Below are 19,966 nucleotides of genomic sequence, written 5' to 3'. Positions count from 1 at the left end.
GAAATGGCTGCCAAATAAAAAATGTAGTACTTTGGGGAAAAAGACTTACATATATGGAAAGCCAATAAAGTCAACTTTCAAATGACACCAAAAAGTTGGAAAACTATTCATGCTTGAGCGAGCACTGCCCACTGAAACAAAGGGTATGAAAATTAATGTGGGCCGGAATTAGCCTTCCAATTTATGTCAGTTTTTGAGTGGCAAATCCTTTCGAACTTGCAAAGTTAAGGGCGTTGTGATAAATCAATGATCAACCGTGACCAGTTTTGGTTGCTTAAGCAAATTTTATAAATTATTAAATTGAACTTTAATGCATGAGTGAACACAAATTACACTTTTGGGGCAGCATTTCAACTTTATCATTTGGATCTCTTTTTGGGCAGCATTTCAACTTTATCATTTGGATCTCTTTTTGGGCAGCATTTCAACTTTATCATGTGGATCTCATCGATGTGTTCATGGGAGTCGGGAGAATAGGTGGTAAGATAGGACTTAGGTGGCAGAAGTAAGTTGATGGAATAAGGGTCAACAGAACATTCAGCCCCTGTCAACTCCCTCTCCCCCCTCCCCTACTGTTGAGAGACTGAGGGCTATTGTCATGAACGCGTGAAGTCCAGAGTAGAATGTTGATTTAATGATTAATTCTGAATTCTGAATTGGGGCATCAACTTTTTCCTATCAATCATTTAATCAACAATTTATCAGTAAATCAAATCATTCAATGTGCAATGTGATCAATCAAACATTCAATTTTTTTCAATAAATTATTTCATTAATCATCATAATCATTCAATTTCTTGGTAATTATTCAATAAAAAAGCTGACCAGCGACCGGTCACTTGGCAGTTAAGTTTTGAATAGGCTACAATCCAGGAAGTGAAAAAGAGAGAGAGAGGGGGGGGGGGCTGGGAAATGGAGGTTGAGAGGGGAGGGTACATATGACTTTTAATTTGTAAAAGGACAAAAGAAGAGGAATTCCCTTTTAACCAAGTCTTAGCATATCTCGCCCTCTTGCTTGTAACATATGGTGGCCCTGAAGGGACATCGCATATAGACCAAATCGCGAATATTCACGACGAAATTGGCGACGAAATTCACGACGTCGCCAATTTCGTCGTCAATTTGAATATTCACGACGAAATTGGCGACGAAATTCACGACATCGTGAATTTCGTCGCCAATTTCGTCGCGAATTATTCACGACGAAATTCACGACGTCGCCAATTTCGTCGCCAATTTAAATATTGACGACGAAATTCACGACGAAATTCGCGACATCGTAAATTTCGTCGCCAATTTCGTCGCGAATTATTCACGACGAAATTCACGACGTCGTGAATTTCGTCGCCAATTTCGTCGTGAATTGTTTTGCTTGCCTGGGCGGTATGCGGGTTGAAACCAATTCGTCTGCTGCTAATTCCTCCACTGCAGGGTCGATCTACATTCATTTACTCTAATGCAATTCTGGCCATTAACTTTTCGCCTAACAACCATATGGTCCAATAACCATTTGGTCCAGTCATCACTTCGTCTATAATCACCAGTTCGTCTATGACCATTTCGTCTCACAACTAGTCGGTCTAATATCAATTTTATTTTCCTTAATTTCGCCCAATTAACACTTAGTTCAATTAGACAAAATGGCATATGGAATAAATGGCAATTGGACCAACTTGGTTATTAGACAAACTTGGCAGTTAGACCATGTGGATAGTGGACGAACTGATGGTAGACCAAATGAAAGCTGACGAGTTGGCATTAGACCAATTGAAGAAAAAACATTGAAACGACAGAACGATGTCCACTGCTATCCATATGCATAGGCGGATCCAGGGGGAGGGGGCCGAGGGGCCCGTCCCGCCCCCCCCCCCCTATTGGCGGAGCAAAAAAAGGAAATAAGGAAAGAAAGAAAAAAAGGAGGGAAAAGAGAGTAGAAAAAAGAAGAGGAGGAGACGAGTGAATAAAGTAAGATGAGGGGAAGACATGGAAATAAAAAGAATATTTCTTGTCACTACATAAAATTTTCGCTCGTGCTTCGCGCTCACATTGCCTGTTAGGTGATTTTCATAATCTTGTTCAATATGGAGTTTAGATATCAAGTTTGGAAGTCAATATACAAAACATATTTCATCTCGAAAATCAAACTTTCATTATTTTGCGTGATTTACAAATTGATTTTTAAAAAGTGCTCTGTAAATATGACAGTTTTATGGTCTGAATATTAACATTTCCCGCTCGCGCTGCGCGCCCGCAAATTTCGATTTATCAGGTACCTATTATTTTCGTGTATTCCATAAAGTTTTCAAAATATCCCTTTTCAGGTCTGATTGTCAAAACATATCAGCCAGCGCTACACGCTCGCATTTTGATCGAATGTCTCAATATTGATTATACAATCCCCTTTTCATGACAATGCAAAGATTTAGGCTCGCAATTTGCGCTCGCATTAATTGTTAAAATATATTAACTGATGCATCCTATTTATAATTACAAAAGCATGAAATGTCCAGTTTTCAGGCCATCGACTTCACGCCCTCATTAAGCATTAATGAATAAGATATTAATTTAATAATTGAATTGTCCCTTTTGTTTCATCTCGCGCTTAGCAAGAGGAATAGGAAGACATTCATCATTTTCATATGATGACATGTCCTATATGTCCTAAGGATGTACCGGTCCTATGTCAAAACTCAAAGAATTATAATGAAAAAAATCATCTCTGTGTGATCCATATCCACTTTACAATTTTCTTACATAGTGCTTGAAATATAGAATATCAAATAGTTTAAGCTCGCGCTTCGCGCTCGCTTTGATTTTCATGATAAAAGATGAATTTAGAATGCCTAGATTCTAGGTCTAAATATGAAACACGCGCGCGCATGTTTATTCAGATATTCAACTTGTTCTCTATTTAAATCATTATCCAGTTTCAGATCACAATATAAACAATTTTCTGCTCGCACCTTGTGCTTGCATCATTAATGTAGGAATTACTCATTCTTTTCCAAATTTACAAAACATGAATAGAGTGTCCCGTGTTTAGGTCTAATCTCGATTTTTTTCCGCTCGCGCTTCGCACTCGCATCAATTGTTTAGTTATATAGCTATCCTGTTCACGATTACAAAAATTGATTAAAATTTTCCATTCTTTATGTAGAAATGTCAAAATTTTTCAGCTCGCGCTTCGCGCTCGCATCAATTGTTTATTATATACCTATTCTGTTTAAGTTACAAAAAGTCCTTAGAATTTCCATTTTTAAGTAAAAATGTCAAAAAAATTCAGCTCGTGCATCGCGCTCGCATTATTTGATTTTTAAAATATATAACGTCTTCATGACTAACTGCATGCTGTCTTTAACAGGTATCTATTCCACCAGTTCATTTCTGCTCGCGCTTCGCGTTTGTAGTAATTATTTATTTGCATACACATCTTTTTTAGGAAAACAAACATTGCCCAGAATGTTCAAATTATAGGAAAAAGTACATTAGATTTCCAAAAAAAATTAGCTCGCGCTTCGCGCTCACATTATATAAATAATGATTATGATATTATATATTTATATTGATTTATAAGAATAAAGCTAAGAAGACCATCCCTTCACAGAAACCAAAAATCATCTTCGAGCGGCCGATCGGGGAAAATATGGCTGAAAAATAATTCCGCCCCCCCCCCCCCTATTGGCGAAGGCTGGATCCGCCCCTGGAACACCTAACAGGCAATGCGAAGTGATGACTGGATCAAATGGTTATTGGACCATATGGTTGTTAGGCGAAAGGTTAATGGACAGAATTGCATTATACTAAATGAATGTAGATCGACCCTGCAGTGCATGGAGGAATTAGCAGCAGACGAATTGGTTTCTCAAACCGCATACCGCCCAGGCAAGCAAAACAAATTCACGACGAAATTGGCGACGAAATTTACGACGTCGTGAATGTCGTCGTGAATAATTCGCGACGAAATTGGCGACGAAATTTACGATGTCGCGAATTTCGTCGTGAATTTCGTCGTCAATATTTAAATTGGCGACGAAATTGGCGACGTCGTGAATTTCGTCGTGAATAATTCGCGACGAAATTCACGATGTCGTTAATTTCGTCGCCAATTTCGTCGTGAATATTCAAATTGACGACGAAATTCACGACGAAATTGGCGACGTCGTGAATTTCGTCGCCAATTTCGTCGTGAATATTCGCGATTTGGTCTATATGCGATGTCCCTTCAGGGCCACCATAGTAACAGGTACCATCACATTACTCTGACTCTCAAGAACACACTTCTGAGGTCCACAAGGTGAATATGCTACACTAAAATTACAATTCCTGTTCACTTATGCATTAAATTTCAATTTAGTAACTCATGAAATTGTCTAATCTCACTCATTAATTTAATTTAGCTTAGCAAGTTCCAAAGGACTAACCACTCAAAAAACTGTAGAGCTAATTCCAGCCTAGCCGAGCTTAGTCTCTCAGGAGGAGAGAAGCGGGGGGGGGGGGTGAGATGGAGAGAGGGGTTGCTAAATGTTCTGTTCACCTTTATCCCATTAACGTACTTCACCTACTTAAGTCATATTACCCCCTCTTCTCCTGACTGTCATGAACACATTGTTGAGATCCACACGATAAAGACAAAATGCTGCACTAAAAATTGCAATTCATGCTCACTCTTGCATTAAATTTCAATTTAATAACGCATTAAATTTTCACAAACAGCAAACTGATCACAATTGATCTTTAATTCACCAAATAGCCCTCAACTTTGCAAGTACCAGACAAAAAACCTGAAAGAAATTGGAAGGCTAATTCCGGCCCACCCTAATTTTCATACCCTTTGTTTCAGTGGGCAGTGCTCGCTCAAGCATGAATAGTTTTCCAACTTTTTGGTGTCATTTGAAAGTTGACTTTATTGGCTTTCCATATCTATATGTCTTTTCCCCCAAAGTGCTACAGTTTTTATTTGGCAGCCATTTCAAAAGTGTATAGTTTTGTTTGGGATGCACTGTATAATATAAACTTGCTTCTGTTGGGGAGGGAAATTAGCTTTAAGGAGGTACCATCAAGAAAAATATATGAATATTTTATTAAAGAATTGCAAAAGTCATATGATATACAGATAAGAGATGGACAAAATAATTATAATTATACAGAGAAAGAAATTGGTGAATGTTTTTTTTAGACCAAGAATAACATTATTAATTGGAAGACAGAGGGAATTTCAATTCAAGCTTCTGTATGGGGCAATTTACACTAAAGTTAATTTGTTTAGATTTGGATTTGTTGAAGATAATCTCTGTTCGTACTGTAAACGGGAAACGGAAACATATTCACATATATTTTTGTCTTGCTTTAAGGTCAAACTGATATGGGAAACTTTGATACAGCGATTTGAATTAGTTGAAATAAAGGACTTGAATTGGTGGGATATATTTGTTGGTTTGTCAGGCAATACAAATAGAATAAAAAGTTGTAATACTATTATCTTTATGGTAAAATATATATTATTTATATTTAGAAAGGAGGGGGTATTACCAACCATTGATGATATGCACAAACTCATTTTAGAATATAAGGATCAAGAAAATAAAATAGCTATTAAAATTGGGAAATTAGGGCGGCACTTGCAAAAATGGGAAACAGTAAAATTGTAACAAGGTTAAGTTGTAAGTCTTTATTTACTTTCAATATATGTAATGCTTCTCCCGTGAGCTTGTTATATTCAAATTGTTTATCGAATTGTTTTGTACTTTTAAACATGATTTGTTTATGATGAGTGTGAGCAGATCTTCTGGACAGTGGTGTGTTGTGTGTGAGGGTGGGTGTGTATGTGTGTGTGTTGGGGCGGGGGGGGGGAGGGGGAAGATTGGTGTTTAACCTTTTTATAATAACTGATTTCATTGTTTTCTTTAAGATATATATGATTCATGATTTTATTAAGTTAGTGAAAAAAAAGTGAAAATATGAAGTGTAAGGTATGTGATTTGAAATGTTAAATTGAAATGTTATGTAACTTTTTGTTCATGAAATCAAAATAAAAACATTATTCAAAAAAAAAAGTAACACAAATGTGAAATTACCTTCACACTGGTAAATTTCTACAGCATTTCGACATTGTTATTACATATTCACATAGTCGACCATGAACACGATGTGAACATCGAATTGAATTGAATACTGTCGAGGTTTACACAGTGTGAAAATATCTTCACATGGTTGAATTTGAGCATTTTAACAGTGTGAGTATGTGACACTGTGTTCTATCCAGCAGGGAATATATTATACATTCGAATAAACACCACTGAAATACTGATGATTTAAAGAAAAAAGGAGGAAGCGAATAAGGGTGATATTAACTGATTTAGTCAGTCCGCAAGCCCTGTGTTAATGAGCAAATGAGCAAGATTTATCCAAGTCCTCTCGTGGCTGAATTCATGTCCCTGCAAAATCTCGTGAATTGTGAGACTTTCTTTCTCAAAGAATTTAACCACTTTCTTCTTGAGTAATATTGATTATTTTTGTACCATGGGCAAGAGTAAATGTTACTCTTTTATATTGGTCATTTCTTTTGAATGAAATATTTTGATAAATAAGTGAATTTTTTACCTGAAAACATGCATCAAACAGAATTTTCTTCTTCTGTTTTCACTTGCAAATTGTGCAACATTTTGTGTTTTAGGCACCAACATTATTTATATCATCAGAAAGCTCAAACTCTATACTTTCTAACAATGTCACTCTTGATATGTGGCATCTTTTAGATGGGTCAGCAGCCAGCTTTTTCCATCAAGATGCAAGACGAGATTTCTGAAATTTCTGAGTAACATAAAATCCAGAGTTCTGATTGGCTGAATACTGTTTTCAAAACAAACAGGCGCGGGTAATTTGAAGAGATTACCACATGGTGAGTGTGACCTTGCAGAGGCCCAGTGTGGGGAACATTGGAATTTGCGTGGGTGTGTGGTCTCTATGACCAATCAGAGCGCAGTATTCTTGTTTTTGAGCTGCAAAATGTACTTGGCCTATGAAAAGCTGGCTGCTGACCCATCTAAAATACATCTTCTTATGAAAATTATATCATATTAAAGCTTAGATCTTCAGCTTTATCATACATGATCTAAAAATCATCTGTGCCCAAACAGAAATTAAGTGTGAAAACAACAACTTTTGTTGCATGAAAAAAAAAATTGTTTCATGTTTTAGATCAAAGTTTTTCCTATATTACAACATTCTTTTAAAAATCCAAACACATGACCTAAAAGAATGATTCTTCTTCTTTACAAAGATACCAAAAACATGAAATTTTGTCAATATTTAGAGCAGCAATGGCCGAATAAAAAGAGGTGTTTTGGTTCGCACCAAGCTCATTTAACTATGCAAAAACCCTCTAGTCATGAATATCACTTGGATAAAAGAAGCTACTTTTTCAGGGCTTGCGGACTGACTGGATTATAATTTCATGTTGACAACTTTGAACCCAAACTAACCAGAAACCGCGAATGTGAGGAAATAACAAACTGAATACCATGCTTGGGATTTTCCCAAATTCGTTTACTTTGTTGGCCTATTTGACCCCGGATTTCCTGGTCGGTGAAATAATATGTTTGGACTACTTTCCTTTTTCTTTTAAATATTTTCATCTAACGGTCTTATTCCACTTTTAAGTCCCCCGTGTAAGTTGTTTGGATTAACTTTTAAAGGGGTGTTTAATGATTTTGCTAAACGAAGAGAAATTTAGTTCTGATAAATATCTCGTGGGAAATCAGCAATACATGGTTTTTAAGGGCGAAATTGAAAGTCATTTAATTCAAAAGGCCACAAATGTCATGATTCTGTTCCCTTCATTTGGCAATTTACAAAAATAGTACTGACATTCATAAATATGATTAATCAACCGACTTTGACAAGCATTCGTTGACAAGAGCCCGTTTGTGAAAGAATAAAGAACAGTACCCTGGGAACGATTTTTTAATAAGAGGTGCTGGGGCTACTGTTCAGTTTCAGGGGATTGTCATCAGAAAAAAGACAAGCAAAAATGAAGAAAAACATCCCCTCCCCCCAAAAAAGTCGGGCCGAAATCTCAGTCATTTGGGAGAAATAACTTTTTTTAATGGTTAATCAACCTGATTTCTAGGGGTGCTGTCGGCCAGCATCCCCTGAAAGATCTTGACGCTCCCCATGGCAGCACCCCCGCTTCCCAAGCGCAAGTACCCTCCCCAATGTGCGTGTTTCATTAATTTGGTTGATTTTTTATCCTGCAACGAGCCCCGGGACTGGCGGTGCATTGATGGTGGTTGTTTACCAGACCGCCTTTGTTCCTCTCCGAGGGACCTGATAAAAGGATGTAAGCCTTGCAATTATATACCAAAGGGAACTAGTATAACCACCGACGACTGGGTTTCGAACCCGGAACACCGGGTTGCGAGATCACCGAAACTTAGATATCGAGTCTGCATTTTGTTTAAACTTATTTGTTAGTACTTAATGCTTGGTCGAACGGTTTCGACTTTCGGGGGGGGGGGGGTAAAATTGGTACTCCCACAGCTTCGCAGTTCATTAACCGTCGATCAGTTAGTTACCCAATTGAATATACCCAATCTCTAAAGACTGAGATATAAAATATTATACGTTACAGATGTTCGTACTTCTCGGAAAGAAATCAAACTCCTGTGATTATAGATGGAAAAACAACTTTCTTGTTCCTGTTATTGAGATATAACGATAGATAAGAATCTACAAGGAAGCGAGATCTTTATCCGATTGTTCCTGGTTTAAAGATACAACTAGCCAGTAAACATTGAAAACATTGGAAATCATTATTGAATTAAAGTTTGTTGATACTTAAAGTAAAAGTGAAAGTTATTTAGAACCTATATAAAAAAAAAAGTTATTTATAACCACATGAAGATACTCTTATCCCGAATATTTTTTTCACGTTGATATCAATGTTTGAATTGAAATTTTATCGATGTTAAATAAAGCTAAATTTAAGATGAATTAAGAATGCTCGTCTTAATCATTGTTCAGTAAAATTTTGGCTGGTATCTTGCTTTCTACTCTTGGGTATTTTTCTTTAATTTTGTAAGAATTTATTGGATGAAGTCAAATATTCTTAATCGACTACGATTATTATTCAGTCAACTCTTTTGACCCTGGCAGTCCAGTGGATGCATTTTTTATGTTTGGATAGTAATGAGACAAAATACATAATTATTTGAAAACACGCATAATCAGCATTACAAACACAGTCACACCGGAGCTGTAATGATAGCTCCATGGTCACACACCATAATTAGGTGCACACTCTCCTACACCCACCAGCAGAGGATCTTTGATTGGCTGTGGGTGGGGTGAAAAATTTAGATTACCCGAATTTCTTTCTAAATTTTTGTGACACCCCCCCCCCCCTCAAAAAAATCATAATCATGCAATATGTTTCAGTTTAGGGGCAACTTCCATACTAAACTCTGGGGACGGTAACACAAAGCTTAGCAATGACCGTAGAACATTTTTCTACGATTGATTGCAGTGACTACAATGTACAATCAATCGTGAAAATCAAGCGTATACGATCAATCGCTAACCTTTGTGTTACGGGACCCTGATCATAGATGTTTTTCCAGCAATGTAATTAGACTTCCTTTCAAATATTTTTACGAGCACCCTCATTCATTACCCCCCCCCCGTCCCCCCCCCCCCCCCTCCACAAAAATTTAAAAAAATACAGGTCTTACTGTATATCTGTGTATGACGTCACTTGAAGCGGGAATTTTCTATCAGCTTCAATGTATAATTGTGAAATAAACATCAAACACGATATCCACGCATTATGGCTCAAGTGGATTTTGATTGACATGTGTCGCCTGCGATATTCAGCCAATCAGCGCATTCTCTTTCCTGGCGCAGTCTATCATGATTGTGGTCACGCAACTATTGTAGGCCTATACGTACCGCAGAAATGCTCTTCCTTTTATCCTTTTAGAGGAATAATAAATATGGAAGTTAGTGTTGGTTAGAGAGCAACGAATAATGGAGGGAAAGAGTTTTCAATATCTGGCCCTGTTTGCAGGGCTTTTTCTCTGCCTTTTACACTGTAAAGGTAAGTGAATGATCATAGTCTTTATTAAACTTTCCTCTTTTTAAATAGTATTTTAACGCGGCTAAATGGGCAATGTCAATCACAACCATGAGTGATAATCATTAAATCAGTGTACCAATTATGTGAAAGTTGGATGAAAAATCGATAATTTGTGAAGTGATTTACTAACAGCTAAACAGCTCTCTATATAAAAGCTTAATTTCCGCTTCATTAAAAATCCATTATAGCCCCAAGCATGGCGCACAGAAGAAATTCTGAATGGAGGGGGGGGGGGGTATCCCAGAGGCCCTTTGGGAGGAGGTGGCTCTGTCCCTGTTTTGCCAGGACGTACCCATTTTTTTTCAGGGGTAGAGAGAGACGCGTAATATTCTTTTTAAGAACTTTGCAAGCCATGGAGCGACCGAAGCGACCGAACTTTCATGAGGGCCATATCGTTTAAAGACAAACATTAGTTTGGTAATTTGGGTGCAAAATTTTGGTGAATTTAAAACTTTCAGCTAAAAGGTGCAATCTTTTACAACTCTCGGGATAACTACCCCCTCCATCATTACATTTTCATTTTCAACAATAGACGCCACATTTGAGAAGTATTTGCATAAAAATGGGGTCTAATCCCACATGCAGAGATTGTATTCCCATTTTTATAACAGTATTGCAGAAGGACCCCTCTCCCCAAAAACACGTAATATAGGTTTTTATTTCTGGGGCAACCGATATCCTTCAACACTGCTGCATCTGAATGTCGATTGAAATATAATAAGTTTAATAACTTGTATTCTTCTTTTCCACTTCCCTCCTCCTCGGTTTTATTTTTTTAGGGGAGAGGGGCGGAATACATTTGACCCCGCCCCCCCCCCCCCCCCCCATCTGGCGCTACCGTTGGAATTGATCTCCAGTTTAGGGCACTATACGTTGGTCAAATTGATAATTCATTCAGTTGGCCAATATCCTCCATTTCACTTCTCTTTAGTTCCCATTAGTGGAAGTCAGCGTTTGAAAGCCAAGAAAGAATGCGTCTCTGAGAATTTTTGTATATATGCATTTTTAGTTTTCATGCTGAAAGTTTGTGATTATTTTTCTTTAAAAATGTTTTGCATGGTTGTAATATGCAAAGGAGACAGGATAACTAATCGTTTTGACTATACAATAGGGGCGACAGCTCTCACTGCCTCCTCCCTGTTTCTAGCGCCCTCTCTCTCTGAGGCATGACTTATAATGACTTTGATCGCAAGGCCACATACCCCCCCCCCCCTCCCCAGAACACAAAGTTTGCTGTCAGGGCACTGGAGGCGATTTTTAACAGCAGGTACTGGTTTAAATTTGTCATATCCCCCTTCCCTCCAAAAACAGGTGGTTCGCTTCTGGTCCAGGGAGCAAAAAATAAGTTTTTACTATACAAAATGAAGGTGATGTAGGTTACATAATTATTTGCTACCTGCCAGATGGTGAATATGTTATGGTGAATATCACATGCACACCCCCCCCCCCGGTAAAGTGCCCCCAGCACACCCGCTTCCCAGGCCGGGCCATGGGCGTTGGGCGTTGTGGCGTGCGCCTGTAATCCAAGCTATGCGGGGAAGTTACAAATTGATGCAGAGGTTCGAGGTTCGAGCCCTGGTCACGTCTTTCGGATGGTGACGTAAAAGGTCGGTCCCAGACGTAAATAATCATATATGATTGATACACGTCTGACAAAACTCAAATACACACACACGCACCCTCACACACATGTTTACTGCCCAAACCTGCGCCTTTGTATTCGTGTGAAGTGAGCAATCACATAATAATTATCACCAATTTAGATGGCAGTTCAGCAATTCATCGTGCTTCGCCAAAGAACGTTTTAACATCATACAAATCCTGCATCTGTATAACTCATCCGTCAATCCCAAGAAACGCGGGGAACCCCCCCCCCCCTCCCGCAAAAAAAAAAACCAAAGTGACGGTTTGAATAGATAGTGTTGGAACACAGTTATGCATACTCCGTGTTTACACCGCCAGATTCGTGATAATGCCGTGTTCACACCGCTCACGGACCTCACGATGTTAACACGGTAACTACACGGATGAGGTGGCAGAGTTAAGACGGAGGCATCACGGTCTCATGAAGGAGTTCATGAACGGTGACTGAAACTAATGGGAGTAGAGGGTGAAATTGGGTACCCATTGGCGGCGGAAGCCAAAACATTTAGGGGGTCCACCTGAAATTTTGGGATGGACACAGGTAAAAAAAAATGACAAGAAAAAAAAAAGTTTTCACCAAAAAATGTAGGGGGGACCGTCCCCCACCTCAAATTTATGGGGGGGGGGGGCAGGACCCCCCACCTCAAATTTAGGGGGGCAGGACCCCCCCCCCCCCCCCGCCTATGAAGGTACCTATAGCTGCAGCTGGACTCCGTCGTATTTCGGGGTTATCCGTGTTACCTCACCACTCTTCATTATATAGCGACGTGTTCAAATTGCGTTGAGAACGTATTCACATCGTCTTAAGCCCCTTTCACAATTGACGTACGACCTGTTTACGACCACCTGCAACAGTTTTTTCTTGTTGTTGCACGATCGATCCCTTGGTGTCTTGCGAGCACTCGCAGTCGTTGTAGACGATCGCACAAACTCGAGGTCGTCGGAGGTGATCGTGACTGGTCGCATCTGAACTTTGAACATGTTCAAAATCCAAACGCGATCAAATACGATTGATTCACTCGCAACAGGTCGTACCATCGGTCGGGCGATCATCGTGTGAGTGTTGTTCAACGTTGTACGACATGGTGCGAGAGGTGGCACAACTAAGTATAGTCGCATTTAGTCGACTGGAGGTCGTACAACACTTGCACATGTGCTGGAGACCTACAGAGACCAGTCTTGCGACTGGGTGCGATAATATGAGACTGTTGCAAGACCGATCGAAATTACGGCTTACTACATTCCACTACCGTTGCATTCGCATGTATGCGACCGTTCAGCCCCTTTCACAATTGACGTCCGACCAGTTTACGACCGCCTGCAACAGTTTTTTCTTGTTGTTGCACGATCGATCTCTTGGTGTCTTGCGAGCACTCGCAGTCGTTGTAGACGGTCGCACGAACTCGAGGTGGTCGTGACTGGTCACATCTGAACTTTGAACATGTTCAAAATCCGAACGCGATCAAACACGATCGATTCACTCGCATCAGGCCGTACCCGGGGTCGTACCATCGGTCGGGCGTTCATCGTGCGAGTGTTGTTCAACGTTGTACGACTTGGTGCGAGAGGTGGCACAACTAAGTAGTCGCATTTACTTGACTGGAGGTCGTGCAACACTTGCACATATGCAAGCGACCTACATGTACAGAGACCTGTCTTGCGACTGGTTGCGATAATAATATGGGCCATAAGACTGTTGCAAGACCGATCGCAACGGCTTACAACATTGCACTACCGTTTCATTCGCATGTATGCGACCGTTCCACTCGCAATCCCTCGTGCAACACTCGCATGTGATCGCACGAGCACAATAAGAGCATATGCGACTTACTCGTGCAACGGGTTTACTGGTTGTTTTTGTTGTACGACAGCTGTTGCAACTGTGAAAGCCTCTGTGCGATCTTATGAGATGACTAGCGATTGATGCCTGTTGCAGCCTGTCGCACGACCAAAAGGTCGCAAATGGTCGTACGTCAATTGTGAAAGGGGCTTTAGTGGCGAAATAAGCCAAAAATTTTGATGGCGCCAGATATGGCATATCGGCCATATATTTTTTTAAAAGTTGCTAGCGAGCAATACTTTCGTCATTCCTGATAGATTCAGGAAATAATATAATAATTTACCCATCTCTCTCATTTTTCTTTTTCGTGATTTTTTGTGGGGGGGGGGACAAGTGCCCCCAAGCCTCCCCCATCTGTAGGTTACTGCATCGTCTTTTAAGTGTTTTCGCTGTTGTCGTGACACGGTTCGCGGCGGAACTTGAGCAGTAAACTGTCGTGAACCACCACTACACCGGCGATTTGTGGTCGCCCCTTTAGCTGATTTTCTAAATGAAAATTATAAACAGTCTGAAAGACCGTTTATTGATTATTGTATTTTTTTGTATTTATAACAAACAGGTGTGTTATCGATCTGCGACGACATCGAAATGATTGACTTTGCGGAAATCACCTATCCAAGTTCGGCACCCCATCCTGAGGGGAGTGTGGCGAACATTTCTTGCAGTTTCTTTTATCAGATTGTGCCTAATAATTTTAAGAATACAACATGCATCAATGGGTCGTGGTCCGGAAGATTACCCCGATGTAGACATCGTCGTAAGTAGAACTTCAAAGCGCATGAAACATAATACAATATAATGAGCTGCCGGAATAGGCCTATAAGCATTTGTTATCAGTTAAGTTTACAGCTATGCTATTCCATGGTCAAAGTAAACGTAGAATACACTGAAAGGTCAATCAAGTCCAGCCCATGAAATGTTGATTTGAATAAAAAGAGAAAAAATCAAACTGGCATATTAACACTGGTAATTTCATCAAAATCGGATATAAAATAAGAAAGTTATGACATTTTAAATTTTCGCTTTATATTTTTCACAAAACAGTGAGATATGCACCACACAGTTACATGAAAATGAAACAGACGAAGATGTCCCTCACTCACTATTTCCTTTGCTTTTAATGTTTGAATTAGGCCTATAAGAGCCAACTTGACTGAACCATTTAGTATTAAATAATGATAATTACACATCATGTTCAGGGAGGAATTAGTCGTTGTTTCACTTGACAATGAGGAGAAAATTTAAATATGCATTTCATATAATAAAATACAAAGGAAATATTGAGTGGATGACGTCATAATGTCTCTTCATTTGCATACCTACCAGCATTTGCACATAACTGTTTTTTTTTTTAATTAAGCGAAAATTTTTCTTATTTTACATCCGATTACATAAGGTTTTCAATGTTGTACTGGTTTGGATCTTTTTTTTTTTTTATTAAAAACATCTTCTGGGGGGATGGACTTGTCCTTTAATGTAATAGCCTTTCTTCTTCTTCTACTCCTCCTCCTTATTTCTTTGTTTTTCTTCTTCTTCTACTGATCCTCCTCCTTCTTCTTTCTTTTTCTTCTTCTTCTTCTTCAATCTTAGATAAGATAAGATAAGATAGATAAGATTTATTTTATTTATACACGGTTAAAAAGCCCAAACAGTTCACAGACTGATTTCCATTGGGGCCGTGTGGAACATACAATTGACAAAGTAAACATTTTAAAATCAGTGTATAACGAACAATATATATATGGAACAGGAGCATCAATGTAATATTACAAGGCAATCATTGAAATGTGAAGAGGAGGGAAGGAGAATTTAAAAAAGGAAGAAGAAGAAGGGAAAAGTGAGAGGGGGACGAAAAAGAGAAAAGACAACAGAGAAGATAACAGAAGAAGAAAAGAAGAAGAAGAAAAAGAATAATAATGATAGTAAGAAAAAGACGAAGAAATTATATACCGTTTTCAAAAACATCAATAATTTACAACATGAAATATCTATCGGTAAATTGGAACAAAGCGGTGCATACATGGAAATAGTAAATGTGTACATGGTAAAGTAAAATGTCAAAGTAAATACATGTTTCTATAATGGACAAACAAGTACAAGAAAATGAATACAAGTCATGATTTATCAATGATAAAAACTAAACATACAAAAATGTCTGGAAAATTTATGATAACTAAACATGCACTGAAATTAATTATAAAACTTATATAGTTAATACTCATGCCATATAAAAGCAAAACATATGAAATGGTTGGAAAATAATACATGTACTGGGGACAGAAAATAGAAATTGTCTGTTGATGTTTGATAAAAACAATTAAACAGAAAAATAGTCATTGTGATCCATATCACACAGATAATCTCTTATAACCTGTTTTGAAATTGTGTTTCGTTTGTGCCGCTTGAATATTAGTGGGTAATGAGTTCCACATACTGGCGCCTCTGTACATAAACATGCGCTTTGCAGATTCAGACTTTATTTGCATTATTTCCAAATTGAGATTCCCACTTCTTGTGCTATGTGATCTTTCTTTAAGGGAAAATCTATTGATTAGATATGAAGGGGCTAAGTTATTGAGTATGTTAAACATCATTATTGCAACACTTTCATTCCTTTTCTTTTCAAGTGTATCCCAATTTAGTTCATTTAGATTATCGTTTCCGGATGAATCCCAGGCGGTATTATTGATAACGCGAGCTGCCCGATTTTGAATCTTTTGGAGGTTATCTTTTAAACATTTGCCGCAATTTCCCCATACTATATCACAAAATGACAAATGAGATGAAATCAGGGCGTTATAGTCTAGAATCATTGTATCCTTGTCAACCATACTTCGTATCGATTTTAGCATAAACAAACCGCTACTACATTTCTTCTGCACATTTTGAATGTGTTTTCCCCATGCAGATTTTCATCTCTTCTTCTCTCCTCGATCCTTCTCCGACAAAAATACTTTCTTAAGAAAGTAGGTCTATGAATAAAATAGCCCTACGTTACTGTTAAATATGTTATTTACATTGTGCACATTTCCATAATTTTGATGATAGGTCCCTTAAAATGTTTTCATGGATTACAATTTTAAAGAGACAATTTTAATTACGTTTTGCTATTTTATTTTAATCAGCGGAATATTGTAATCGTCACGAGGGACTTATTCGAATCCAGGAGAAGGAATGTCAAACCCCGAGATGTAACCGCCAGAGGAGAGCTTGCCCGGTTAACAAACGATGTATATGTGACGGAGTGTGCGGATGGACATGCCTCCCAATTTGTAAGTAGGTCTAATGATTGTTATTCACAGGGGGGGGGGGGGGCCTCTGGGGTTCCGCGCCAGCAGCGCTCCCCAAACCTCGTAACCCCCCTGGAAAACACCAACATCACCGCGTATCTGGATTCTGGAGTTAATTGTTTAATTACACTTGATTGGCTTGGCAAATTATCTAAATTTCCTATAGCGACGCTTTCTTCAATTTCCCCTGCCATTGTTGGGGCGGCGGAACAGTATTTTGTTTGGGGAGTGGGGCCGGCAAAGCCAACAACAGGGCACGTACCGGTATGTGATAAATGGGCATTATAAAAACGGACATTTTCACCATGAAATTATCGGAAATTATCATCTGCGTGAAGTAGTTTTGTGAAAACAGTCCGTCATGAATATTCATTAGGTGGGCTAATGATGTTACATCCCCACTTGCTCTTTTGTATTTTATTATATGATACTAGGTTTATTCAAAAAATTTTCCTCTAAGAAAATTAGAAAAATTTGATTGACAACTGATTTAGTGCATTATATTTATTGCTGCAATTTATTTCATTACCGTATTATATTAGGGAGACATACGGTATACCAAGTTGTTGTGTGACCGGACAGGTTGTGTGTCCGGACGATCAATTTTAGAAAGTCATTTGGAAAAAAAATTACAAGCGAAGTTTCATCAAATTTTAGTACAAAATTTTAGAAAATATTATAGAGAACAAAATAGAAGATGATTACAACTATTGACTTCATATTTTTAGTGTAATCTTAAGACAAAAAAGAAGGCTTCAAAAATATAAAGTGTCCGGACACCCGACCCCCCATCCTACAAGTATAATGAAAATATATGATAAAACGGAAAATGGAGATGTGACATCATCAGCCCACCTAATGAATATTCATGACGACTGTTTTCACAAAATATTGCTAAGCTTTATTAAACTTCAATAACTTTATTATTTGTTATCCGATTTTGAAGAAATTTTCGGCATTTTGCTCAGTGAATTCTACTCTATAAATGTTTTCAGAGGCGCCTCCGATCCCGCGCGCGGCCCGGGATTCGGAGCGTAACGTTCTCTAACAGTGAGACGATAGAGTCTGTCACTACGGTATAGCACTTTTTAAAGACATGATTAAGAACGTTTATCGTCATTATCTTGTGATTGTGAGTATGCAATTTTATTTTTGTAATTTGGAATTTCGGCTTCTAGTTCTACTAGGACTAGGTTGTGGCGCGAGTCAAAACGGTGTGTTTTCACTTGGCTTTGGTCGATCGAGGCGTCACTCTCATCCCAGCCGGCGGCCCGGGCAGGCGAGCGGTGCGTAGGCCTAGCTCGCACCCTATCGCTTTTGCGGATGGCTTGGTTGGAAAGCTTTGATTTGTTTACATTCTTCATGCTTCTGTTGTCATCCATTTACATTTGTGTGTCCGGACGATCAATTTTAGAAAGTAATTCGGAAAAAATTACAAGCGAAGTTTCATCAATTTTTATTACAAAATGTTAGGAAATATTATAGAGAACAAAATAGTAGATGATTAAAACTATTGAATTCACATTTTTAGTGTAATCCAAAGACAAAAAAGAAGGCTTCAAAAATATAAAGTGTCCGGACACCCGACCCCCCATCCTACCACTTCTAATACAGACGTCAGACTTCCTCGAGTTAAGTTCACTTTGTTCCTGTGTCTTCATAGTTGAGTTCCATCTTCTCTCCATTTGCTGTTCCATTTGATGTGTATGATTGAGCTTAATTGTTTTATTCCCTTCAGTTAAACATTTATTTTCCCCTTAAGACTTGTATTATTTTCAACTCCACATTAGTATTCAATAATCTTGAATATTTTTTGTGTCAGATCTTAGGCAACTGACTCTAGAAAGAATGGTCGCCCCAAAGCATGCATTTTGGGGGGATTTTAGGGGCCATCATACGGGCAAAATCACCTGTCGCCCTCGTGTACATTTTTCCTACGCTAGTTTGGAGGAGTTTTTCAGCATTTTTTTGGTTTCTCCTTCAAAGAGGGTTACTTATACTTTGGTCACATTTGCTCTACGGCGGCCGTACGGCTAGTCGAAAAACAGCCGTTTTATAAATTTTGATTCAAACCACATATATGTAGTTGGACAAAAAAATGTTAAAACGGCTGTTTTCGACTCGCCATACGGCCGCCGTAGAGCAAATGTGACCAAGGTATTAGCCATTTCACACACAGTGTGAGGGGCATAAATGTCCCATAGGTACCAATACATGTAGGCCTATTATTCCCCAAAAAACGAGGGTATTGATTTATGATTTTTTTAGTTGTAAAATTGCACCGAGGTGATGTTAATCACTAGATAATGATTATTTTCAAATCTGAAATCACCTATTGGCCTACAGTGCGTCGCAGAAAAAATGGAAACCGGGGATCCGACATCTTTTTTCATCAAGTGCAAATTAATTATGATCTTTCATTTACATGATCATAAAATCATTCCTCTACATTTTGATACCTAATACGTGACGAACACTTCACGCATTAATGAGCTAGAGGAGTTTGAAATTTTAATGTCAAAATCAGGTTGCGCTAAAAAATAGGACAAGATTGGTCTGTGATACGACAACCGTGCCTATTCGACTATTGGCTCATTAGCATTTACCGTATTTTGTATTCTTTGTTAAGTTTCTCTCACTGATCCCTGAAATGAGAATGAATTCAGATTAACACTCAAGTTTCTTCATAAATCGTTACTGATAGCCCTGAATATTTATTGCAGGGCGCGACAAACCCGCTTGCCCGGGGCAAGTGAAATTGACGTGCGGGCAAGCATTTTTCAAAGTCAATTGCCCGATCGGGCAAGTGGTTGTTTTGAAAATGAAAAAGATAAATTGACAGTAAAGTTTAATAATTTTTGATAAATTGCAATCATCGGCCAATTATCTCTCATACAATGTCATACCAGTAAAAAAAACAGTGGAAACATGTCAAATCAGCGCCAATTTACCGACATTTTATCGCCAGCGGTCCCGTTCGATGGGGGCTGCCATCTTACTTTCTAAACTACACTGTGCGCATGCACTACTAATCGACGAAGGAGCTAGCTGGGGAAACCC

The 19,966-nt window shown here is 38.6% G+C and overlaps 1 protein-coding gene across 1 annotated transcript in view; it reads left to right on the top strand.

The window, feature by feature from the left end:
* Positions 1–9,927: 9,927 nt before the first annotated feature.
* The window catches only part of LOC129277387 (sushi, von Willebrand factor type A, EGF and pentraxin domain-containing protein 1-like), a 44,240-nt gene continuing 34,201 nt past the window's right edge, over positions 9,928–19,966 (top strand). Inside the window, exons 1-3 of the mRNA XM_064110022.1 lie at positions 9,928–10,093; positions 14,176–14,373; positions 16,742–16,888. Coding sequence (XP_063966092.1) covers positions 10,024–10,093; positions 14,176–14,373; positions 16,742–16,888 — 415 coding nt within the window. The 5' untranslated portion in view covers positions 9,928–10,023. The remainder of the gene's footprint in view (positions 10,094–14,175; positions 14,374–16,741; positions 16,889–19,966) is intronic.

This window comes from Lytechinus pictus, chromosome 15 (genome assembly GCF_037042905.1).
Source record: "Lytechinus pictus isolate F3 Inbred chromosome 15, Lp3.0, whole genome shotgun sequence".
Taxonomy (NCBI): domain Eukaryota; kingdom Metazoa; phylum Echinodermata; class Echinoidea; order Temnopleuroida; family Toxopneustidae; genus Lytechinus; species Lytechinus pictus.
Note: the sequence above shows the minus strand (reverse complement) of the source record. Positions and strands in the feature narration are given on the sequence as shown.